Source organism: Heteronotia binoei, chromosome 6 (genome assembly GCF_032191835.1).
Source record: "Heteronotia binoei isolate CCM8104 ecotype False Entrance Well chromosome 6, APGP_CSIRO_Hbin_v1, whole genome shotgun sequence".
In the NCBI taxonomy this organism is placed as follows: Eukaryota; Metazoa; Chordata; class Lepidosauria; order Squamata; family Gekkonidae; genus Heteronotia; species Heteronotia binoei.
Genome location: NC_083228.1, coordinates 9,671,350 through 9,696,792, shown reverse-complemented (window position 1 = coordinate 9,696,792; position 25,443 = coordinate 9,671,350). Strand labels below are relative to the sequence as shown.

General features: G+C 47.4%; 1 protein-coding gene across 1 annotated transcript in view; it reads left to right on the top strand.

Annotated features, from left to right (window-relative positions):
- Positions 1 to 2,796: 2,796 nt before the first annotated feature.
- RASGEF1A (RasGEF domain family member 1A) overlaps positions 2,797 to 25,443 on the top strand; it is a 157,562-nt gene continuing 134,915 nt past the window's right edge. The window contains 1 exon segment of the mRNA XM_060241033.1: positions 2,797 to 2,914. Coding sequence (XP_060097016.1) covers positions 2,873 to 2,914 — 42 coding nt within the window. The 5' untranslated portion in view covers positions 2,797 to 2,872.

Genomic DNA, 25,443 nt, shown 5'->3' with positions numbered 1-25,443 from the left:
AGGGTGTTATGGGCTTGTCCAGGAGTTAATGAGGGCTGCTGGGGGTATGTTAAAGTCCCTGGTGGCTGGCTGGCTGCCCGCTCTCCTTATCCAGGGATTGTTATGCAGCTGCAGCTCCTATTCAATGGACAAGGCAGGTGGGGAGGAGGAGGGGGAACCCTCAGAAAGGTTCAGAAGTTGCGCTCCGGTGAGCTCCTGCTGTGAAAACATTGTGATATGACGTCGCCCCAGAGATGGAAAAGACCGGTGCTTGCACAGGGGACCTTTACCTTTAAGCTATACTAAAATCTAGATCCACTAACTTAGACTGTGATCACACACTAAATAATGCACTTTCAATCCACTTTCAATGCACTTTCCAACTAGATCTTGCCAGTTCACACAGTAAAATCCAGTTGGAAAGTGCATCGAAAGTGGATTGAAAGGGCATTATATAGTGAGTGTGATCGCAGCCAGAGTCATTAAATGATAGTCAGAAGCAGGGGTCATTTTGTAGAAAAACAGGTGGTGGAGTTCATTAGCATAATTTATTAGCATATGCTGCCCTCCCCACCAAAAGCAACCCAACACAATAAAGGAGAGCCCTGGGCGTGCAAGGCCTGCTTGGGCTGGCTAGAGATCCAGCCAGCCCAAGCAGGCCTCGCTTGCCTGGGGCTCTATTGGGCTGCCCTCCCCCCAGTCAAAAGGCCAGCAAGCCACCCACTGCCCAAAATCACACAAGAAGTGGAGAAAGGGTGGCGTGGGCTTCTCCAGGGGTTAATGAGGGCTGCTGGGGACGTGGCAAAGGCCCTGGTGGCTGGCTGGCTGGCTGCTCTCCTAATCCAGGGATTGTTATACAGCTGCACCTCCTGTTCAATGGCCAAGGTAGGTGGGGAGGAGGAGGGGGAACCCTCAGAAAGGTTCAGAAGTTGCGCTCCAGTGAGCTCCTGCTGAATTCAAGGCCTGGAGACCAACAAAGTTTGATTCAAGGTATGAGCTTTCGTGTGCAGGCACACTTCCGCCGATATCTGGGGAAAGGTGCCACTGGACTCTGTCTTTGTTCAAAAGAGTTAACAAGCAGATGGGAGAACAAAGTTTGAGTCCAGTGGCACCCTTAAGACAAACAGAGTTTCATTCTGGGTATAAGCTTTCCTCTGCACACGCACTTCTTCAGATACAGTGGAACAGACTTCACCAACCATTATATATAGGCGGTGGGGTTAGTTGACTCCAACTAACACACACACTTATATTGCAGGGCTTTTTTTTTTAGCAGGAACGCACAGGAACAGAGTTCCAGCTGGCTTAGTGTCAGGGGTTGTGGCCTAACATGCAAATTAATCCCCGGTGGGCTTTTTCTACAAAAAGCCCTGCATGAAACCATGTCGCTGTCAGGGGGTGTGACCTAATATGCAAATGAATTCCTGCTGGGCTTTTTCTACCAAAAAAGCCCTGCTCATATGTAATGTTTGGCAAAGTTTGCTTCAGTGTATCTGAAGAAGTGTGCATGCACACAAAAGCTTCTCCACAGAATTTAACTTTATCGGTCGTGAAGGTTCCACTGCACTCAAACTTTGTTCTATTAATTTAAAGAAAACCCTAAGTGTATATTCACCTTTAAGACTGTAAAAATCCATGGGATGGTGTGATGGACCGGAAAAAAAAGAAAAAGGAAAGCATTCACCATTCAGAGCTTTTAATTAGACAGCAGCTAACAGAAGGTCTGAGGGCAGTGGAAAGTTTTATTTTATTTCATTTTATTTATATCCCGCCCTCCCCGCCGAAGCAGGCTCAGCTTGAACAGACCCAGCTTGAGGTAGTGGTTCAAGGCAGCAGACTCTAATCTGGAGAACTGAGTTTGATTCGACACTCCTCCTCCACATGGAACCTGCTGGGTGACCTTGGGTCAGTCACTCTTCTCTCAGGCCTCTGACAGCCCCCCCCCCCTGCCTCAGAGGGTGTCTGTTGTGGGGAGAGGACGGGAAGGTGGCTGTAAGCTGCTCCGAGATTCCTTTGAGTAGTGAAGAGTGGGGTATAAAACCAATTCTTCTTCTTCTTCTTCAAAATCAACATTTTATTGTATTTTTGCAACAGAAACATAAAATAAAACAATATAGTATGGTACAATAGTTATAAATTAATGGTAGGACCGCGGCACAGAGTGGTAAAGCTGCAGTCCTGCTGTCCTAAGCTCTGCTCACGATCTGAGTTCAATCCCCGGTGGAAGCTGGGTTTTCAGGTAGCCGGCTTGAGGTTGACTCAGCCTCCCATCCTTCCGAGGTCGGTAAAATGAGTACCCAGCTTGCTGGGGGGAAAGTGTAGATGACTGGGGAAGGCCATGGCAAACCACCCCGTTAAAAAAAAGTCTGCCGCGAAAACATCATGATGCAACGTCGCCCCAGAGTCAGAAACGACTGGTGCTTGCACAGGGGACTTCCTTTACCTTTAATAAAAAATACAGCATTTTAATTTATATATGTCTGTTTTAAACATATACTGGAAATTTTCAATATTTAGTTGTTTCAAACACTTTCAATAAAAAGCCTATAGTCTAAGGAATTTAAAATCTGATAAGTTTACAATACAGAGTTTTCTTCCTCCTCCTCCTCCTCCTCCTCCTCTTCTTCTTCTCATTGCATACTCGGGCAGGCATTTCCACATTATAATCACTCACTGTTTAAAGAAATATTTAATTTTGTCCATCCTGACAAAACTAGACCACTAAGCGCTTGCCAGTTAATGCTATTGTGAAATCCCTAGTTTGGAATGTCAACAGGGTGACCAAATAATTATTTTATTTATTTGTTTCTTTTTTGAAAGGAGGAGGAGGACCGATTGATGACAAGACCCACAGAGTGAAATAGCTCCAAGCTCACCTGCTGGGAAGGTCTGGATGGCCGAACCACCGTGTAATGCCACTGGAAAGAAATGTAAAGTAAGTCCTGTTTTTTCCGGATCTCATCTTAGGTCTTTTTGACAGAGGTGCTTCCCCTCACTTTCACTGTGCATGTCCGTTGGGTTTTCTTTGCTGTTCCGCATGGATTTTTCTCCCTTCAGTGCTCAGTTCGCTTTCTGGTCACTGTTCCCCCAGGTTTTCTGAGAGTGCTTTTGTGCCTATTTCCCCCTTGTTTCACTTCCCAGCCAAAGTTAATTCAAAACATAAGATGTCTTCAGATTCCAGAGTTTCCTCTAAGATAAGAATATAAGAACACAAGAGAAGCCATGTTGGATCAAGCCAATGGCCCATTCAGTCCAACACTCTGTCACACAGTAGCCAAAAACCCAGGTGCCATCAGGAGGTCCACTAGTGGGGCCAGGACGCCAAAAGCCCTCCCACTGTTGCCCCCCCAAGCACCAAGAATACAGAGCATCATTGCCCCAGACAGAGAGTTCCATCTATGCCCTGTGGCTAATAGCCACTGATGGACCTCTGCTCCATATGTTTATCTAATCCCCTCTTGAAGCTGTCTATGCTTGTAGCCGCCATCACCTCCTATAGCAGTGATTTCTAGGGGGTGCTGGTGCACAAAATGTTAGCTGGCAGTGCAGGGGTGTTTAGCTCAGCCTACTAGAAGGCATTTTCTCCTCCATGGGAAATAATGGAGGATGCGGGGATCCGCTTTCTGGGGCCCATAGAATTCGACCTCCTACTCCATTCTTTTTGAAACTTTGGGAGGGGGAGTTTCAGGCAGGCACCAGTAGCTACGCAGTAAATTTGGTGCCTGTCAGAACTTGTAACTGTTATGTATGCTGAGCTTGGTAGTGTTAGCATAACCGACTCCATATTGGAACTGTCTACTAATCCCCTGCCTTTGCGCCAGTGCCTACTAACCAAACGCTTTGCATTTCAAACAAACTGTAACCACTGAAGGGTGACAGATAGCCTCTGGGAAACATCTGCAGGTGTCCTTTGAAGCTAGCCTGCCAGAGCATCACAGCAGGGCTCCTTCCTCCTCCACGGAGATAAGGGACCCTGGGAACAGACAACTGTCTCCCAGAGTGTGAGAAATGGTTTTATTGTTTCTGTTACAACTGCATAAAGTATGTATCAATAGCTGAGCCCATTATCAGAGTCAACTTCTGCCTCCTTGAACATGGTTCTCAATAAACGTCTTATACTTTTGAAACAAAGTAATGAGTCTTATTTGAAGTTCTTCAAGTTCTGACAGTGCATCTGCCTCAAAAAACAGTCCTCACAGGGCCCCGGATACTCTAAGATCCATTTTCCATTGTAGTCTAGTGACTATAATGGTCCCCACAGGCTATAACAGAGCTGGGGGGGGGAATCAATTTTTTGCACTCCCCTATTATGTTTTTCAGTATGATTTGTAAGCTTCCTTAAGTCACAGGGGAAAGTGGGATATAAATATTTGATTTAAAAAGTCGTTTGTGCAGGTTGATAATATTTAAGTAACTTCCTGTTTGTTAGGTTAGGAGTGGTTCTGACAGAGATTGTTCCAGAAGAAGACCATAGATTTATACCCCGCCCTTCTCTCTGAATCCTTGCAATTCCACTGTCAATGGGTTTTACCATGCATTCTGTAGAGTCAACATGTTTCCCCATAATATGAGATTGTGTGACTCTTTCCCATATTTCGCCGTGGCCAATAACACAGCAGAGAATCCCCGGGGCTCCACAATATGGAAAATGGGGCTTTGCAGCTGCTTGTCAGTTTCAGAAAAAATCTGGTCAGTTTCAACAGTGGGTTCTGCCCCTTCACCTGCATTTCTTTCTGTTCCCTTTCATTCAGTGAACTAACAATAAATCCATGTGCAAAACCTCCGCCGTGAGGATTTAAATGGAAAGTGCCTGCTGTTTGCTACTGAGCTAATGTGATAGAACGATTGCATAAATTGCCTTATACTGAATCAGACCCTGGGTCCGTCAAAGTCAGTCTTGTCTACTCAGACTGGCAGCGGCTCTCCAGGGTCTCAAGCTGAGGTTTTTCACGCCTATTTGCCTGGACCCTTTTTCGTTGGAGATGCCAGGGATTGAACCTGGGACCTTCTGCTTACCAAGCAGATGCTCTACCACTGAGCCACCGTCCCTTTCAATTAAACAGAGATTAATTGACATGGAGATTCAAGACCATAGAAGTTTCGCTTCTGGGCATTGCTCTCCTTTTAGTGGTTCACTTACAGAGTATTTTTCTTGTTTGACTGACCCCATATTCAAGGGGCGTTTATGTTAGCCATTTTAATGTGCTTCCTTCTGCCGTGTTATTCGGGAGGTTTAAAAAAATACCATTCCTTGATAGGCTGTGTCCCTGTGGGCTGAAGGAAACTGAAGGAACAGACCATGTACTTTTATCCTGTAGATTCTATTGTGATTTAAGTGCATCTTATCTGGATCCTATATTGCAGTCCCTGGAGGGTAAATCTGATGAAAGCAAGATAGTAAGCTTACTAGCCTCGAATAAGGCTGAAACCATCGAAGTGGTGGCAAACTTCCTTTACTGTGCTTATAAGAGGAGAAGCCTGTTTAGAATGTTTAATTAACCACCTTTTTTCTCCCTGCTTCCTTGATTTGATACCGGTTGCTGTTATGCCAATAAAGGTTCTGTGACTGCATAAAAAAAAACTTTGGACACCATCCCTCACATGTCGCGAGCAGTGTTCCCTCTAAGCTGAGTCAGTGTGAGCGAGCTCACACTTTTTAAAACCTCCGGCTCATGCAGTTTTGTCCTAGCTCATGAAAAACAGCTCCGGAGCAAACGAATGGATGCAACAGCTCACCACTTTAATGCCAGCAGCTCGTGAAGCAGAATTTTTGCTCACAAGACTCCACAGCTTAGAGAGAACGTCACAAGCGATGGTCCGCCCTGATTTAGAAAAGCGGGCATTTTAAATTGTAGCTCCCGAATAAATACACCAGAGAAAAAAGAATGGTGCATAAGTGTCAAGTCCTTGTTTTTCTGTATCTGTTACGTGTAACCTGAGAAATGTATGCTTAGACTGCTAGAGAAACTAAAGTTATCTATTTGTCTCCTCATGGTGGGCCCTATGTCCGTACCACATGCTTTGTAGTGAATGAACATAAGAACATAAGAGAAGCCATGTTGGATCAGGCCAACGGCCCATCCAGTCCAACACTCTGTGTCACATAAGAACATAAGAGAAGCCATGTTGGATCAGGCCAACGGCCCATCCAGTCCAACACTCTGTATCACATAAGAACATAAGAGAAGCCATGTTGGATCAGGCCAACGGCCCATCCAGTCCAACACTCTGTGTCACAGAAGAACATAAGAGAAGCCATGTTGGATCAGGCCAATGGCCCATCCAGTCCAACACTCTGTGTCACACAGTGGCAAAAAAATTTATATACACACATACACTGTGGCTAATAGCCACTGATGGACCTGTGCTCCATATATTTATCTAAACCCTTCTTGAAGGTGGCTATACTTGTGGCCGCCGCCACCTCCTGTGGCAGTGAATTCCACATGTTAATCACCCTTTGGGTGAAGAAGTACTTCCTTTTATTCGTTTTAACCTGATTGCTCAGCAATTTCATTGAATGCCCACGAGTTCTTGTATTGTGAGAAAGGGAGAAAAGTACTTCTTTCTCTACTTTCTCCATCCCATGCATTATCTTATAAACCTCTATCATGTCACCCCGCAGTCAACGTTTCTCCAAGCTAAAGAGTCCCAAGCGTTTCAACCTTTCTTCATAGGGAAAGTGCTCCAGCCCTTTAATCATTCTAGTTGCCCTTCTCTGGACTTTCTCCAATGCTATAATATCCTTTTTGAGGTGCGGCGACCAGAACTGCACACGGTACTCCAAATGAGACCGCAGCATCGATTTATACAGGGGCATTATGATACTGGCTGATTTGTTTTCAATTCCCTTCCTAATAATTCCCAGCATGGCGTTGGCCTTTTTTATTGCAGACGCACACTGTCTTGACATTTTCAGTGAGTTATCTACCATGTGTGATTTGCAGCCACTGAGTTTAAGCTAATTTCACGCCCTGATTTAGAGCACCCTTTTAACGGTCTATACAAGGGCATATAATCTACGCACCACTGCTGTACTTTATAATAATAATAATAAATTTTATTTATATCCCGCCCTCCCCGCCTAGGCGGCTCAGGGCGGCTAACAACAATTCTTACATTAACATAAATGGATAAAACTTTAAATTTAACAATTAAAAAAAAATTAAACATATAAAAACCAGTTAGTTAAGTTAAAATACATAATTCAAATCACATTAAATGTGTCTGGCAGCAATAACTGTTCTGGCGCTGGTTCTGCCAGTTTAAATAGTTCCATGATCGTATTATAGATGGCGGTTCTTTGTTCTTAGCAACTCAGCAGTCAATATCACTATAGGCTTGCCTGAAAAGGGCAGTCTTGCAGGCCCTGCGGAACTGGTCAAGGTTCCGCAGGGCCCGCACTTCCTCCGGAAGCTGGTTCCACAGTGCAGGAGCCGTGGCTGAAAAGGCCCGTGTTCTAGGGTTTTGGAGTTTGACCTCTCTCGGCCCAAGGATGGTCATTTTATTTTTACCCACTGACCTCAGTGCCCTCTGGGGCTCATATGGGGAGAGACGGTCCCTTAGGTAGGCTGGTCCTCGGCCATATAGGGCTTTAAAGGTAATAACCAACACTTTGTACTGGACTCGGTAGGTGACTGGCAGCCAGTGCAGTCTGCGCAGCCCCGGCTGTATGTGCTCCCATTTCGAGAGCCCCAATAGTAGCCTGGCCGACGCGTACTTCAGTTTCAACACTTGGCTGCATGTCAGTGTATCCGTTTACCTGCCTTACAATAAATGCATAGCCATTAAAATGGAGAGTCGTCATTCTTGCAGGAGTACCAGGACTTGACCATAAGGTTGGCATAGAATCCAAAGTCAAAATTAAAGGCTTGCCGCTCTGAGAAGCTGCAGTATAAGAGAGTGGGTTCTATGCAGTGATGAGTCGAGGTAGCAGTGACAAACAGCTCTTTGTCAAGTACAGCAGCATGGTAGGTGGCTGCACTACAAGACTGATGAACCGGCCAACGGGGCCAAAACTGTATACAGCTCTGGGTTCCCACACCAGCATGCCATTGGATCATTCAAACTGGCCGGGGCCCTGGGATTGGTGCAAGGCAGTAGGAATTTGGATCCAGCTGCCCATTGTTCCCAGTTCTCCAAGCTCCGTTCGTATGGCTCTAATGAGCCTGGCAGGAATATCCAATTAAGTCCTTATATACTTTCGTTCACATACGTAACATGCAGTAAGATGTGTGTGTGTGTGTGTGTGTGTGTGTGTGTGTAATCTGCCTTAGAATGCATTGGGGATTGTTTTCATCTTTGCTTTCACTCCAAGCGAGGCATCAGGCTAGCGACTGCAGCTAAAGCAGGAAAGCAAAAATCACACAGATCTTAAATTTCGACAAGTTCCCCACATTTGTGACTGGAATACAAAATGTCACTAAACATGGGATCTGTTCATTTCAGCTTGGCTCCGTCTTTGGGGGTTTTCAGTCTAACCAAGATGAAACTACTATGCCAATAAACTCGAGTGTTTCTTGTTCCAGTAAAACACCAACCAGCCCACAGATGTTAGCAAGGCTCAAGCTGTAAGATGTAATGCTGAAAGCAAAGAAATGCCCGTTATTTTTGTATTGCATTTGCACATAACTGAAATTTCAATAGAGGTATTTTTTTCACAATCTCACACTTCTTTCCTAACAACTTTAATACAAATAGAGAGCCATACTAAATAGTTCTGCTACATGCTAAATTTTGCTCAGCATCGCCTATTCCCAAGATCCCCAGAGGATCTCTCTGACAGGTTCTTCTTCTTCTGTTCGAATTTTAATTCTTCCTATTCTTTTTCCAGTTCTTCTTCTTAATTCTAATTCTTCTTCTTCAAATTTAATTTTAATTCTTCTTCCAAGTCTTCTTCTTCTTCTTCTCGCTCTTCTCCCTCGTCTCCTTCTTCCAGTTCTTTCTTCCAGTTCTTTCTTTCTTTCTTTCTTTCTTTCTTTCTTTCTTTCTTTCTTTCTTTCTTTCTTCTTTCTTTCTTTCTTTCTTTCTTTCTTTCTTTCTTTCTTTCTTTCTTTCTTCTTCTTTCTTTCTTTCCTTCCTTTCCTTCCTTCCTTCCTTCCTTCCTTCCTTCCTTCCTTCCTTCCTTCCTTCCTTCCTTCTTCCTTTCTTTCTTTCTTTCTTTCTTTCTTTCTTTCTTTCTTTCTTTCTTTCTTTCTTTCTTTCTTTCTTTCTTTCTTTCTTTCTTTCCCAAACCCCAAATAGTCTCAAAGGAGCAAGCCACCTGTTGCTCAACTAGGGTTGCCAACGCCCACTTGGGAAATACCAGGAGAGTTTGGGGATAGAACCTGTGGAGAGTAGGATTTCGAAACGGAAGGGACCTCAGCGGGGTACAGTGCCATAGAGCTCACCCTCAAAAGCAGCCATTTCTCTAGGGGAGCTGATCTCTGTATTCCAGCGATGAGCTTTAATTCTAGGAGGTTTCCAGCCACCACTGGGGGTTGGTGATCTTATGTCCTATTGACTAAAAACATCTTCTCCCACTAAAACTTAACGATTAATAAACTAAAGAGCCAGTCTGGTGTAGTGGTTAAGCATGCGGACTCTTATCTGGGAGAACCGGGTTTGATTCCCCCTTCCTCCACTTGCACCTGCTAGAATGGCCTCGGGTCAGCCATAGCTCTGGCAGAGGTTGTCCTTGAAAGGGCAGCTGCTGCGAGAGCCCTCTCAGCCCCACCCACCTCACAGGTGTCTGTTGTGGGGGAGGAAGGGAAAGGCGATTGTGAGCCGCTCTGAGACTCTTCGGAGTGGAGGACGGGATATAAATCCAATATCTAAAGTTTGGAGCTCACCATTAATCTGAATGTTTAAGGCTGTAATTAACTTGCATTAAAATGTCAGCTGTGGGGGCCATCACACGCACTGAATTTGGCAGGGAGTAGAATTCAAAAAGATTACCCTGTGGGGCAGAGTGGTCAAGCTGCAGTCCTGCAGTCGGAGCTCTCTGCTCATGACCTGAGTTCGATCCCGGCGGAAGCTGGGTTCAGGTAGCCAGCTCCAGGTTGACTCAGCCTTCCATCCTTCGAGGTCTGTAAAATGAGTCCCCAGCTTGCTGGGGGGGGGGGGGTGTAGATGACTGGGGAAGGCAATGGCGAACCACCCCGTAAAAAGTCTGCTGTGAAAATGTTGTGAAAGCAACATCACCCCAGAGTCGGAAACGACTGGTGCTTGCACAGGGGACTACCTTGACCTTTTTAGAATTCAGAGACAATGCTATGCTATCAAATAACGATACCGTGGTGAAAAATTAAAAAGGGGTTTGAGTGTCATAAGAGCCCTGTGGTGCAGAGTGTTAAAGCTGCAGTGCCACAGTCCTAAGCTCTGCTCATGACCTGAGTTTGATCCCCGGCGGAAGCTGGGTTTTCAGGTAGCCGGCTCGAGGTTGACTCAGCCTTCCATCCTTCTGAGGCTGGTCAAACGAGTACTCAGCTTGCTTGGGGGGAAGTGTAGATAACTGGGGAAGGCAATGGCAAACCACCCCATAAAAAGTCTGCCGTGAAAACATTGCAAAAGCAACATCACCCCAGAGCTGGAAACGACTGGTGCTTGCACATGGGACCTTTCCTTTTTTTCCTTGTGCCATGCTGTATGGGGTGTCCCACTTAAATTGCTTGCTGAAGCTCCGCACCAGACATCAAGAAACATTTGTTCAACATCTTCTTTGTGGCAGAATTTCAGACCTTTGAAAACTGCCATTACGACTCTCCTGAAATCTTCTCTGTCTGCTTTAAACACACCCAGACGTACCGGGCTTCCTCTCCTGTGGGTTCCAAACCTTTAATCAGTGCTGTGCTCTGAATCTTTTCCAACGTATTGGTTTCCTTCAAACGTAGCAAACAAAACTGTTCACACAACTCTAGCCAAGACCCACCAAACCAGCCTTAAAGAAGAGTTTGGGAGGGGACTGAGGGATCTTGTTTCCTTCTTGGCTTTCTCATTTCTTTTCCTATTTCCTTCATTCTCTCTTTAGATCCTCCTAGTTCAACACCAGGCTAACCCGATCTCATCAGATTTCAGAAGCTAAGCATGGGCCCTAGCAAGAATATGGATGGGAGACCTCCAAAGAATAACAGTGATGATGCAATAGCAAACCACATCTTAACCTCTCTTGCCTTGTAAACCCCACAGGGTCGCCATAAGTCAGCTGTGTCTTGACTGCATTTTCCTGTACAAGCTCCATTTCCCCTCACCTTTTAACAAAATCTACAAGCAGTGTGAGTCTAGCGATACAAGACTATTGCTAGTCTCAGATCACTGAATTGTAAAAACTCAAACAACATGGGGGGGGGTGTTAAAAGGAGTTGTGTAAGGTTTAGCTCCCTGCAGGTATTGACTTGAAAGGCAGATGGAAGAGGAGGCAAGAGGCAACCTCCCAAGTGCAAAAAAAAAAAAAATGGTTAAAGGATTTCAGTGCTGCATTCAAACAAAATAAAGGAGGGATCAATAGCACAGAATGAAATTGACATGAGATGTAAAGACAGAGAGAGAGCAAATGGGATGGGAAGTAGAACTTTGAGAACAGTTCAACCTCTATCTAAACACCAAGTCCTACTTTCATGTTCATTTCAGTATAGAACCAGGTGCAATACTTGCAGGTTGTAATTCTGGGAGATCGCCAACTATTATCCGGGCACCTGTATGGACATAAATAAGATGGGATGCTTAATACAGGAATACAGAATGAATTCTACTCGGGACTACCCTCATCTCATCGGATCCTGAAAGCTAAGCAGGGTTGGCCCTAGCTAATATTCAGATGGGAGACAGACTAACGTGGCTACCCATCTTGATCTGTCACCTGCATTAAAAAGTAAGAGTATGATCCAGTGAGGATTGCCACCTGTCACTCTGGGACTATATTCAATATAAGCAAACGTCTCTTCTTTTGGGAAGAGTTAACTTTTTTGAAAGACAGGTTAACAGTAGCATGAAGATTCGTGTCAGATCTGGCTCACCTGGGGATGGCCAGTTCTTTATACCCTTCCAGGGCCATTACATAGCCCACCAAAAGTACTAGCTCAAAGCCCACAAAAAGCAATACAAAATCGTTCTCACCCAGCTTCCAGTTATTAGACCTGGGGTGGCCAAACTTGCTCAATGTAAGAGCCACGTCGAATAAATGTCAGATGTTTGAGAGCCAGGAAGGAAGGAAGGAAGGAAGGAGATGATGATGATGAAATAGATAGATAGATAGATAGATAGATAGATAGATAGATAGATAGATAGATAGATAGATAGATAGATAGATAGATAGATAGATAGATAGATAGATAGATAGATAGATAGATAGACGGACGGACGGATGGATGGATGGATGGATGGATGGATGGATGGATGGATGGAGATAGAAAGATGGAGCGAGGGAGCAGTGGAAAGAAAACTTTAGCTTTAAATGCATTCTGCAAGCCACCAGCTGTTTGGGTGAAATGATATAAAGAGACAAATGCCTTCTACAATCTGACTGGCAGGGTGTTGGGGGCTTCAGGAACCACACAATAAGTGTGAAAGAGCCACATGCGGTTCCTGAGCCACAGTTTCGCCACTCCTGCCTTAGACAATGGACAGTTCAAGCAGTCTCTGCAAGGAGATAACACAGCCTTGAGAAACAGGCGCTAGTGTACACCGCAGGGAAGGACAGGTACTTATGATGTTACTGAAAGGATAGCAAAGCAGGCTCAGCCACACTCCCGCAATGTTCCCAGAGCAAAGTAAAACAGTACCTAAGCATGTGTAATACTGTACAGAGCAGGCTTCAGATTCAACAGGAGCTCACAGGAGCACAGCTCCTGAACCTTTTTGAGGGCTCCCCCTCTTCCTCCCCACCTACCTTGTCCATTGAATAGCAGGTGCAGCTGCATAACAATCCCTGGATTAGGAGAGCGGGCAGGCAGCCAGCCATGCCCCCAGCAGCCCTCATTAACCCCTGGAGAAGTCCACTTCTGATGTGATTTTGGGCTGTGGGTGGCTTTCTGGCCTTTTGACTGGGAGGGAGGGGGTGGCCCAGGGGAGCCCCAGGCAAACAAGGCCTGCTTGGGCTGACTGGATCTCTAGCCAGCCCAAGCAGGCCTCACTCGCCCAGGGCTCTCCTTTCTTGCATCGGGTTGCTTTTGGCTGGGGCGGCATATGTTAATGAGTTATACTAATGAGCTCTGCCACCTATTTTTCTACAAAACGACTCCTGGTCCAGAGCATTGAAGAAAACGGCAAGGGCACTTAACACCAGCCTCCAGGTGGGGCCTGGAGATCTCCCGCTATTACAAGTGCTCTTTAGACAACAGAGAGCTGGAGAAAATGGCCGCTTTGGCAGGTGGACTCTGTGGGGTTGTCCCTGCTGAGCTTCCTGCCCTCCTCAATCTCCCCCTTCCCCAAGGTCAAACCCTCCCCCCCAAAAAACACACATTTCCCAGCATTTTCCAAACCAGAGATGAAGCCCTAGATCTAGCCAGAGCTAAGTATCTTTAAATCCATTGGATTCAAACATTGCAAGTCCCCTGGGTTCTGACTTCCACTGAAATCAATAAAGCTTAATAGCGCTTATCATCGTATTGTTTGGGAAGGGATGGTGGCTCAGTGGTAGAGCACCTGCTTGGTAAGCAGAAGGTCCCAGGTTCAATCCCCGGCATCTCCAACTAAAGAGAGTCCAGGCAAGTAGGCGTGAAAACCCTCAGCTTGAGACCCTGGAGAGCTGCTGCCAGTCTGAGTAGACAATACTGACTCTAAGAACATAAGAGAAGCCATGTTGGATCAGGTCAATGGCCCATCCAGTCCAACACTCTGTGTCACATAAGAACGTAAGAGAAGCCAAGCTGGATCAGGCCAATGGCCCATCCAGTCTGTGGGAATTTAGTTTAAGTGCAGAGAATGTGCAGTAATGTAGATTTAAGTGCAGAGAAGACGTTAAGAGCAGAGAGAGAGAAAAGTGTGTGGACAGAATGTTTTGCAGACAAACTTGATTTATGGTACCAGAGAAACATGCTGGTTTGAGAGATTTGCGCAGGTGTAATTTGTGGTCACGTTGACCTGATACGGTGGATAATTGGCTGGAGCAAGTGGAATGTTATGAGGTCATGAAATAAATAAAAAGTGGCCATCGGTATTGCGCAGCAGAGAATAAAGAGTTTTATGAATTATGAGAAACTGCTAGCAACTCTGATGAACTTTAGAAACTGATCCAGGCGCCTCACTGTGTGTGTCTCTGTGTGTGTGTGTTTTCATTGTGGTGTAAATCTTACTTTTCTCGCCGGTGTGTGGGCTGGACCCACGGCACAGTCCAACACTCTGTGTCACATAAGAACGTAAGAGAAGCCATGTTGGATCAGGTCAATGGCCCATCCAGTCCAACACTCTGTGTCACATAAGAACGTAAGAGAAGCCATGCTGGATCAGGCCGATGGCCCATCCAGTCCAACACTCTGTCACATAAGAACGTAAGAGAAGTCATGTTGGATCAGGTCAATGGCCCATCCAGTCCAACACTCTGTGTCACATAAGAACGTAAGAGAAGTCATGCTGGATTAGGCCAATGGCCCATCCAGTCCAACACACTGTGTCACATAAGAACGTAAGAGAAGTCATGGCTGGGTGGCTCAGACTGAGCGGGCTGAGGCTAAATCCAGCGAAGACAGAGGTCCTTTGCTTGGGTCGTCGGGGCCCAGGGAGGGAAATCCCCCTGCCAGCTTTTGACGGTGCGCCGCTGATAGCGGCGAACAGGGTCAAAAGCCTGGGGGTACTATTGGAGTCCTCCTTAATGATGGAGGCTCAGATAGCAGCCACTGCCAAGTCCGCATTTTTCCATCTTAGGCGGGCAAGTCAGTTGGCCCCCTTCCTGGAGCGCGACGATCTAGCAACAGTGATCCACGCCACGGTCACCTCGAGGTTGGACTACTGCAATGCTCTCTACATGGGACTGCCTTTGTGTTGAACTCGAAAGCTGCAGCTAGTGCAGAATGCCGCGGCCCGGCTGCTGCTAGGGCTCCCAAGAAGGGAGCACATCCGGCCTGGGCTCCGGGACCTGCACTGGCTGCCAATAGCTTACCGAGTCCGATACAAGGTGCTGGTTATTACCTTTAAAGCCCTATATGGCCTAGGACCTGCCTACCTGAAGGACCGTCTCTCCCTACATGTTCCCCAGAGAGTACTGAGATCGGGAACTAAAAACCTCCTGGTTATCCCCGGGCTAAAAGAAGCCCGTTTAAAATCTACCAGGGACCGGGCCTTTTCTGTTATGGCCCCTTCCTGGTGGAACCAGCTGCCAGAAGAGGTGAGGGCCCTGCGGGACCTTGCTCAGTTCCGCAGGGCCTGTAAGACAACCGTCTTCCGGCTGGCCTATGACTAACTGGCACAAGAAACTAAGTGTGGTTTTACTAGACTTCTGCTGTCTTTAATGTTTTAAATGTTTTAACTATTTTAACGGTTTAAATGTTTAAACCCTATTTATCTTAGATTCTATGTTGTAATCCGCCCTGAGCCACTCGTTGGGAAGGGCGGGATATAAATCATAAAATAAATAAATAAATGTTGGATCAGGCCAGTGGCCCATCCAGTCCAACGCTCTGTGTCACATAAGAACATAAGAGAAGCCCTGTTGGATCAGGCCAATGGCCCATCCAGTCCAACACTCTGTGTCACATAAGAACATAAGAGAAGCCATGTTGGATCAGGCCAATGGCCCATCCAGTCCAACACTCTGTGTCACATAAGAACATAAGAGAAGCCCTGTTGGATCAGGCCAGTGGCCCATCCAGTCCAACACTCTGTGTCACATAAGAACATAAGAGAAGCCATGTTGGATCAGGCCAGTGGCCCATCCAGTCCAACACTCTGTGTCACATAAGAACATAAGAGAAGCCATGTTGGATCAGGCCAATGGCCCATCCAGTCCAACACTCTGTGTCACATAAGAACATAAGAGAAGCCATGTTGGATCAGGCCAGTGGCCCATCCAGTCCAACACTCTGTGTCACATAAGAACATAAGAGAAGCCATGTTGGATCAGGCCAGTGGCCCATCCAGTCCAACACTCTGTGTCACATAAGAACATAAGAGAAGCCATGTTGGATCAGGCCAGTGGCCCATCCAGTCCAACACTCTGTGTCACATAAGAACATAAGAGAAGCCATGTTGGATCAGGCCAATGGCCCATCCAGTCCAACACTCTGTGTCACATAAGAACATAAGAGAAGCCATGTTGGATCAGGCCAATGGCCCATCCAGTCCAACACTCTGTGTCACATAAGAACATAAGAGAAGCCATGTTGGATCAGGCCAGTGGCCCCTCCAGTCCAACACTCTGTGTCACATAAGAACATAAGAGAAGCCATGTTGGATCAGGTCAATGGCCCATCCAGTCCAACACTCTGTGTCACATAGTGGCCAAAAAACCTCCCAAGTGTTATCTGGAGGTTCACAAATGTGGCTAGAAGCCTTTCCACTTTGCCCCTCCCCCCAAGCACCAAGAATACAGAGCATCACTGTCCCAGACAGTTCCAATAATATGCTGTGGCTCACAGGCACTGATGGACCTCTGCTCTGGACTTTGATGGACCGAGGGTCTGATTCAGTAAGGAAGCTTCATGTGTTCGTAAGTTTTCCTTTCAGTTTGCAATTGCAAAAAGGGTGATCTTCAGGGTTCCTCAAGGCCACAAGTTGCAGCACATGAGCCTTACGTAGGGGAAACCTGTGGGCGTCACAGTTTCCTCCTGCGCATGACTCACTCCCAGTAACTTCACTACAGTATAAATAGAAAAAAAAACCCACAGGGACTCCTAAATAGCACCTTTCTCTAACATTCTCAGACTTGATATTAAAACACAAAGGCTCCACATGGATTAATGAACAAAGATACGTTTCATGAGACCCAGGTAAGACTGCATAAATATGTCCCACCTTACTTTATATTTCCCTGTGAGGACTTTTACCCAGAGCCCTAGAATCACTAACCCTTCCTCCACTCATACCACGTTCAGCATGCTGTTATTTTGATGCGGAGGGAACTGTGACTGTCCTGGGGAATAACTGGAGACCAAGTGGGATATTCTGCTTCGGACAAATCTGATTAAAAGCTGGACGGTCTTTCAAGCTATAGGTCTCGGTTGAGTGGACTTTGCCTGTGAAATTATCGTTTTACCAGCTGCTAAGAATGCCCCGTGGCACAGAGTGGTAAAGCTGCAGTACTGCAGTCCTAAGCTCTGCTCATGACCTGAGTTTGATCCTGGCAGAAGTTGGGTTCAGATAGCCAGCTCAAGGTTGATTCAGCCTTCCATCCTTCAGAGGTCGGTCAAATGAGCACACAGCTTGCTGGGGCGGAAGCGTAGATGACTGGGGAAGGCCATGGCAAACCACCCCGTAAAAAAGTCTGCCGTGAAAACGTTGTGATGTGACGTCACCCCAGAGTTGGAAACCATTGGTGCTTGCACAGGGGACTACCTTTTTTAAAAAGAGCCATGTGGTGCAGAGTGGTAAAGCTGCAGTACTGCAGTTCTAAGCTCTGCTCACGACCTGAGTTCGATCCCGGCGGAAGCTGGGTTCAGGTAGCCGGCTCAAGGTTGACTCAGCCTTCCATCCTTCCGAGGGTGGTAAAATGAGTCCCCAGCTTCCTGGGGGGAAAGTGTAGATGACTAGGGAAGGCAATGGCAAACTACCCCCGTAAAAAGTCTGCCATGAAAACATTGTGAAAGCCACGTCATCCCAGAGTCAGAAATGACTGGTGCTTGCACAGGGGACGGCCTTTTACCTTTAAGAATGGCTCCTGTCGACAAGTCAAACTATTGCCCAGTGTATCGCTTGGTGGAAACAAGCAGGGCCTCTATACACTTTTCCATTCAATGCCTAAAAGTGAAAATGTCAAAAATGTGAAACTGCAAATGCTGCCATTATTGCTTGAGTGAATGCCGCATGGATAGGGTTGCCAACTCTGGGTGGGGAAATACCTGGAGATTTGGGGGTGGAGCCTGGGGAGGTGAGGTTTGGGGAAGGGATGGACCTCAGTAGGGTATAATGACATAGAGTTATCCAGGGTTTTTTTTGTAACAGAAACTCCTTTGCATATTAGGCTACACCCCCCCCCCCGATGTAGGAAATCCTCCAAGTGCTTACAGAGGACTGGCTACGTTAGGGGGATGTAGCCTAATATGCAAAGGAGTTCCTGCTTAAGCACATAAGCGAAGCCATGTTGGATCAGGCCAATGCTCCGTCCAGTCCAACACTCTGTGTCACACAGTGGTCAAAACATAGGTGCCATCAGGAGGTCCATCAGTGGGGCCAGGACACTAGAAGTCCTCACACTGTTGCCCCTCCCAAGCACCAAGAAGACAGAGCATCACTTGCTTACAAAAAAAGCCCTGGAATAGACCCTCCAAAGCAGCCAGGAGAGCTAAATTGCAATAATGGGAGATCTCCAGGTCCTACCTGGTGGTTGGCAGCCCTACTCTGATGCCCTTTTAAGTGTACCCAGGTTTGCCCAGCATAATGTGTGAAATGGCTGGTCTGGAAGAAGTGGATCAGGCTGGAATGAAAGTTTGACAGTGCAGAAGATTTGGGGCAGCAGCTTTCGTATTCGGAATTCTGAATGCTTTGGAGCCAGCCAGGGTTTCCCCCCCCCCTCTCACTTAATCAACCCCCACTTTAGTACAGCCTCCATCCAACATGGCTTTTGTACATACAGGTCCCATGATCCTAGGGGTTGGCAAGTCTGACTCAAGAAATACCTGGGGACTTTGGGGGTGGAGCCAGGAGCAAGAGTGTGGCAAGCACCATTGAACTCCAAAGGGAGTATATGCTAGGTACCGGAAGACACCACAAATACCTAACAAAGAAGAATCTGTGCAAAAAGTGTTGGAAATAGCTGAAATGGACTTTCTCTCAACCAAAATTGTTTGCAACAAAGTTAAATCAATGCAAAGAGGTTTGATTGGTTGAACATGCAGAAATAGTAGTAATAAAGGAGAGGCGTGATGGAAGAGAAGTTTTCATGAAACTGATTCATAGGGAGGGGCGGTGGCTCAGTGGTAGAGCATCTGCTTGGGAAGCAGAAGGTCCCAGGTTCAATCCCTGGCATCTCCAAAAAAGGGTCCAGGCAAATAGGTGTGAAAAAACTCAGCTTGAGACCCTGGAGAGCCGCTGCCCGTCTGAGAAGACAAGACTGACTTTGATGGACCGAGGGTCTGATTCAGTAGAAGGCAGCTTCATATATTCATAAGTTCAACTGATAGATGAACTTAGAAGAACCAAAGTTCTCTTCCCCCAAAATGTTCGTTTATGTGTATTTTTCATTTATTGTTTTTGTTTTTGCATTGTTATAACATTTGTGTTATTGTTATTGTTGTTGTTTTTATGTTGTTTATTATGTAAAAAATAAAAATATGATGAGCCAGGAGCAAGGTTGTGACAAACATCATTGAACTCCAAAGGGAGGTCTGGCCATCACATTTAAAGGGACCATACTCCTTTTAAATGCCTTCCCTCCATTTGGTATAATGAAGGATAGGGGCACCTTCTTTGGAGGCTCCTAGAATTGAACCCCGGGTCCAATCTTTTTGAAACTTGGGGATTATTTTGAGGAGAGGCACCAGATGCTGTGCTGAAACTTTGGTGCCTCTACCTCAAAACACAACTCCTCTAGAGCCCCAGATACCTGTGGATCAATTCTCCATTATACTTTATGGGAATCATTCTCCATAGGGAATAATGGAGTGCCCAGCAGACATTTCCCTCCCCCCCCTGCTTTCTGATGACCCTGAAGCATGGAGAAGGCCTCCAAACCGTGGGATCCCCTGCCCCCACCTGGGGATTGGCAACCCTACATGATCCCAGCGCAACTTTTTCAGTGGTCTTTTCCTTCTTTCTCCAGCAGAAAAGACGGCAAAATCCAACCCCTTGCTGCTGGAATTCTCCCCGGAGATCAGCAAAGGGCTTGGGGTAAACATTTGTTTTCGGTCGTCTACCAGTCCATGTTGACCTTGATTAGGTCAAGTGCCTTGGTGTGCTATTCCACCCCCACACACACACCTCCCCGACTGTATTATTTTGGAAATTGTGTTGTGCTGTCTGACGGATGGTTAGGGTTTGAATGGGGGGAAAAATGCTTTGAATGGGCATGCTTTGAATGGGAAACAAAGTCCTCTGCACTTAAGAGGCCCGGGAGACCTCATGACCTCCCCAGAATCCTGTTGAAATGATTTATTGCTCTTTATGTCTCTCCGCTGTTTAGACTGGAACCTGCTATTTCCATTTGTTATGAGCAAGAGCAAAAATATAGCATTTTGCCTCTTTCCTTAAATGTCACTTACGTGAGTCCGAAAATATCATGGCCCGAGGCTCTTTGGGGATCACCAATACCCTGAGGCGGGGGCAGGGGCGGGAAAGCATTTTGCGAAGCGGAATTGTGATGCGGATTCTTAGCGGCTGAAGCCTTGCTTACGTAGACCAGCAAAACTGTTCCGTCCCTTGTAGCTGTTTGCAGAGTTCATGCCGACTATGACTTACCCCTTAAGTGGTAGGGTTTCCAGTCTCCTGCTGTGGGGGGTGGGGTTTCCCCCTATTTTGAGGCCTCCAACCTGTTGGGGCAGAGCTGGCTGATGGGGGATCTCCACCTCCAAAGAGCTCCGTTGGTGCCCGATGTGCCCAGAGTGATGACATCACCTGGAAGTGACATCATCACACTGGGCAAATCATGTGGGGGACACTCTAGCATTTGGGAAAAACTCGATGGCACCATAGAGTTTTTAACCCAAATGCTAGAGCAGGGTTTCCCAAACTTTTCCCCCTGTGGCCTGGATTTTTTTCCCATGGTCCGGGTGGAGGATGTTCAGGGAGCGATACAGAGACTGTGCGCTGGCCAGGAGCTTTCCCCATCCCTCTCTGAGGTTTCTGAACATCAGAGAGGGACGGGGGAGGGCTTCTGGCCAGCACGAAGCCTCACTTTCCCCGCCCCTCTCTGATGTTTCTGAACACCAGAGAGGGGCAAGGGAGGGCTTCTGGTCAGTGCGCAGTCTCAGTATTGCTCCCTGAGCATCCTCTGGGCGGAGGACGCTCAGGGAGCGATACAGAGACTGTGCACTGGCCAGGAGCTTTCCCCGCCCCTCTCTGATGTTTCTGAACATCAGAGAGGGATGGGGGAGGGCTTCTGGCCAGCATTCAGTCTCTGTAGGGCTCTCTGGAGGACACTCAGAGAGTGCTACAGTCGACGGTGGCAGCGTGGGGGGCAAGGGCTGCAGCATGGCATCAAAGATAAATAGAAAGGGGGGCTGGAGCACAAGAGGGGAGGGGGCAGTCGGGCTGCCCCTGGCAACCCAGCATTGAGGCTTGCGTGGCCCGGTGCCGGGTTGTGACCTTGCAGATGGGAATCGTTGTGCTAGAGTGTCGCCCTTGTGATCTGCCTAGCGCAATGGCATCACTTCCCAGTGAAGTCATCACGCCACGCATACGAGGGACTTCGCCCAGTTAAGATCTGGCAACCCTATAAAGAGGACAGGTCATTTTGACATAAGGTTTTCAACCTCCAGGTGGTAGCTGGAGATCTCCTGCTATTGTAACTGATCTCCGGGTGACACAGATCAGTTCCCCTTCGGAGAGCGGACTCTATGACATCACACCCCACTGAAGTCTCTCCCCTTCCCAAACCCCACCCTCTTTAGAGAGCCAGTTAGGTGTAGTGGCTAAGTGCGCGGACTCTTATCTGGGAGAACCGGGTTTGATTCCCCACTCCTCCACTTGCAGCTGCTGGAATCGCCTTGGGTCAGCCATAGCTCTCGCAGGAGTTGTCCTTGAAAGGGCAGCTGCTGTGAGAGCCCTCTCAGCCCCACCCACCTCACAGGGTGTCTGTTGTTGGGGAGGAAGATAAAGGAGATTGTAAGCCGCTCAGAGTCTCTGATTCAGAGAGACGGGCAGGGTATAAATCTGCAGTCTTCTTCTTCTTCCATCCTCAGAAGCTCCAGGTATTTCCCAAGCTAGAGCTGGCAACCCTATCTTGATGCCCCATTTAGCTGTCAAATATTAGCCACATTTTGCAGCCAACTCCACCAGGCTCCATAGGAACCCAGCCTTTGGACACCTCCCCCCCCAGTTAAGGAACCCGAATCAACCCTTTCCAAAAGTCTTTCAAATGAAGATGCACAAGTTTGCTTGCTCTGGGTTTACAAGATTATAGTTTACAAGATTGTGCACGGGATAGAGAAGGTAGAGAAAGAATACAAGAACTCGTGGACATTCAATGAAGTTGCTGAGCAGTCGGGTTAGAACTGATAAAAGGAAGTCCTTCTTCACCCTAAGGATGATTAACACATGGAATTCACTGCCACAGGGGGTGGCAGCGGCTACAAGCATAGACGGCTTCAAGAGGGGAATGGATAAACATATGGAGCAGGGGTCCATCAGGGGCTATTAGTCACAAGGTATTGTTGGAACTCTCTGTCTGGGGCAGTATTCTTGGTGCTGGGGGGAGGGGTGCACAGTGGGAAGGCTTCTAGTGTCCTGGCCCCACTGGTGGACCTCCTGATGGCACCTGAGCTTTTTGGCCACTGTGTGACACAGAATGTTGGACTGGATGGGCCACTGGCCTGAGCCAACATGGCTTCTCTTATGTTCTTACCATACCGTCTACCCTCCAAAGAAGCCCAGAGATCTGTGCTTCCAGAGATCCTTGGTCTTTCCAGGAGATCTCCAGGTCCCACTTGGCTGGTAGCTTCACCTCATTGGCTCCTCAGCCAAGCACATATACCAAAAATGTATATGGCTGCCAGAAGCCCAAGTGGGACCTGGTGATCCCCCAGCATTCCAGCTCATCTCCAGACATTTTTGGTATATGAAACCATAGGAGCCCCTCGGCACAGAGTGGTAAAGCTGCAGTACTGCAGTCGGAGCCCTCTGCTCATGACCTGAGTTCGATCCCGGCAGAAACTGGATTCAGGTAGCCGGCTCAAGCTTGTCTCAGCCTTCCATCCTTCCGAGGTCGGTCAAATGGGTACCCAACTTGCTGGGGGGAAAGTGTAGCTGACTGGGGAAGGCAATGGCAAACTACCCTGTAAAAAAGTCTGCCGTGAAAATGTCATGATGTGACATCGTCCTGTGGGTCAGCAACAACTCGGTGCTTGCACAAGGGACTGCCTTTACCTTTACTCCAGAAAGAAGGGCTGAGGGGGGTCTTCTTTTTAAGCACTCGAGGAAGAGAGGGGACCCAGGGTCAGGGAAGAGGGTCTTCCTCTAGGAAGGAAAAAGTGGTTCTCCAAGAATGTTGGTGAGATGAAACCATCCAAAGTCACCACCTGGAGTCCCCATCTCCTAGAGCTCGGATGCAGCAGAAAGCACATCCAAGAGGGATGACTGGACAAACCATCAGTAGTGGTTTTTTTTAAATGTTGGTAAGGATGCTGTTTGAAATGCAACAAATTCCGAGGCTCCTCTTGCCTTAATGAAACCAACACCAACAAGTCTCTGGGGCATACCCTGGGTCCCCTCCCCTGTACAATCAATCAACACCGGATCCATTAGCAAATGTAGTCAAGGACGGTGCTGAAGCTGCAGATTGACTGGGCTGCTTTGATGAGGTTTGTCACTCGACCAATTAGGGGAGAGGCCTCTTCTTTGGCCTCCCAATGAACCTGCTAGGCTCCCCAGGGAAATTCCAGAGAGTGGAGGCAAACCTGGACCTTATGACCACGAAGAGAAGATTTGTAGCTTCTGGGGCTGCAGGAGACGCTGTACTAAGAGGAATGTGGATTTGTCAATTGCATGGCTGCATTTGCTTAATGCCATTGGTATGAAGGCTAGAAATAGACAGGGGAAACTTGTGGCCGCCTCTAGAAACTGTGACCAAGTGGTGTGCATTTTCTCAATTGCACAGCAAAGTTACTGAGCCAAGGCTCTCTTCCTTCTATTGGCTTAGGCTCTTGTCACCCCCACAGTCCCCTGGGGAAGGAAGGAAAGAGCCAGAGCTTCCTTTGTCCAGTTCCCTGAATTCCATGAGAAAAATACAAAGAAAGACCAACGAGTGCTAATGTTTTAAGCATGTTTTAAGTAAATATCCCCCTCCCCAAAGAGTTCTGCCAGAGCCCAAAGTGCTTCGAGTGATGACATCATCTGGAAGTGACATCATCCCACCAGGCACATCACGTGGAGGACACTCTGGCATTTGGGTAAAAACTCTATGGCACCATAGTGTTTCTAACCCAAATACTAGAGCACCCCCATGTGATATGCCTAGCACAATGGCATCGCTTCCCAGTGATCTCTGCTATCTAATCTTAAATACATGGCCTGGCCCAACCCAACATGGCCTGGTCCAACAAAGTCTCATTTATGTCAGATCCGGCCCACATCACAAATGAGTTTGACACCCCTGGTCTAGGGCCCTGAGTGGGTGTTGATGGACTAGTGGTCTGATCTGAAACAACTTCATTGGGGAGGAGCTGTGGTTCAGTAGAAGAGCATCTCTTTGGCAGGCAGAACATCTCAGGTTCAGTCCCCAGCACTTCCAGTTAAAAGGACCAGGTGGACCTGGCAGCATTCAGGCAGAGGTCTTCTGCCTCACTTATGGCCTGGACCATAGGTGAGGCAGAAGACCTCTGCCACTGCCCATCTAAGCAGACTCTGCTGACCTTAATGGACTGATTGATTCAGTACAAGGCAGCTCCATGTAGGGGGGGGGGGAGGGAGACACGCCCCCAAAAGATACTTTCTTTATTTTTAAAAGAGAGGCAGCAAGTGAGTGATCTTGTCCAGGGGTAGAATTCTAGCAGGAACTCCTTTGCATATTAGGCCACACCTCCCTGATGTAGGCAATCCTCCATGAGCTTACAAGGCTCTTTTTTTTGTAAGCCCTTGGAGGATTGGCTACATCAAGGGGTTGTGGCCTAATATGAAAAGGAGCTCCTGCTAGAATCCCACCCCTGGACAAGATCACTCACTCGAGATCCTTTGGGTCACAGCTGGCTTGTCACTTAGGCGGAGGGCTTCTTCCACAGAGTATTTCAAGCCCTCCTTGCTTTTTTCACTGTTTGAAGAGCAGAGATCTCCTCCTACTGATTTTGTTCTGGGCCTTTCTGGATAACGAGATGCGGACTGTGGGCACAAACCGCGAGGCAGAAGGAGACATTAGCAGAAGGGCCCACGGTGTCGTAGCCCCCTTCCCCCTCCACCCACCCACGCAACACCCACTCATCCCCCATCAAGAAGAGACATGGGGGTGGGGGGTTGTTTTGCTGTTGTGTGACTTCCCCTTTTCTTTCTTGAGAAAGAGACGCCGGCGATTCAGCAGTAAGTGTTAGTGTCTTCATGCAAAGCAAACGGCAGTACCCTGGCAGAGTGGCTTATGACCAGACAGCAAACGAAGCAGTAGTGTGGGAACCATAAGGCCCCAGGGCTTCCTTCCCCCTCTCTCTTGCTTCTTTCTGTGTCACAGCTTGCTTTGCCAGTCCTGCTCAATTGCACAGG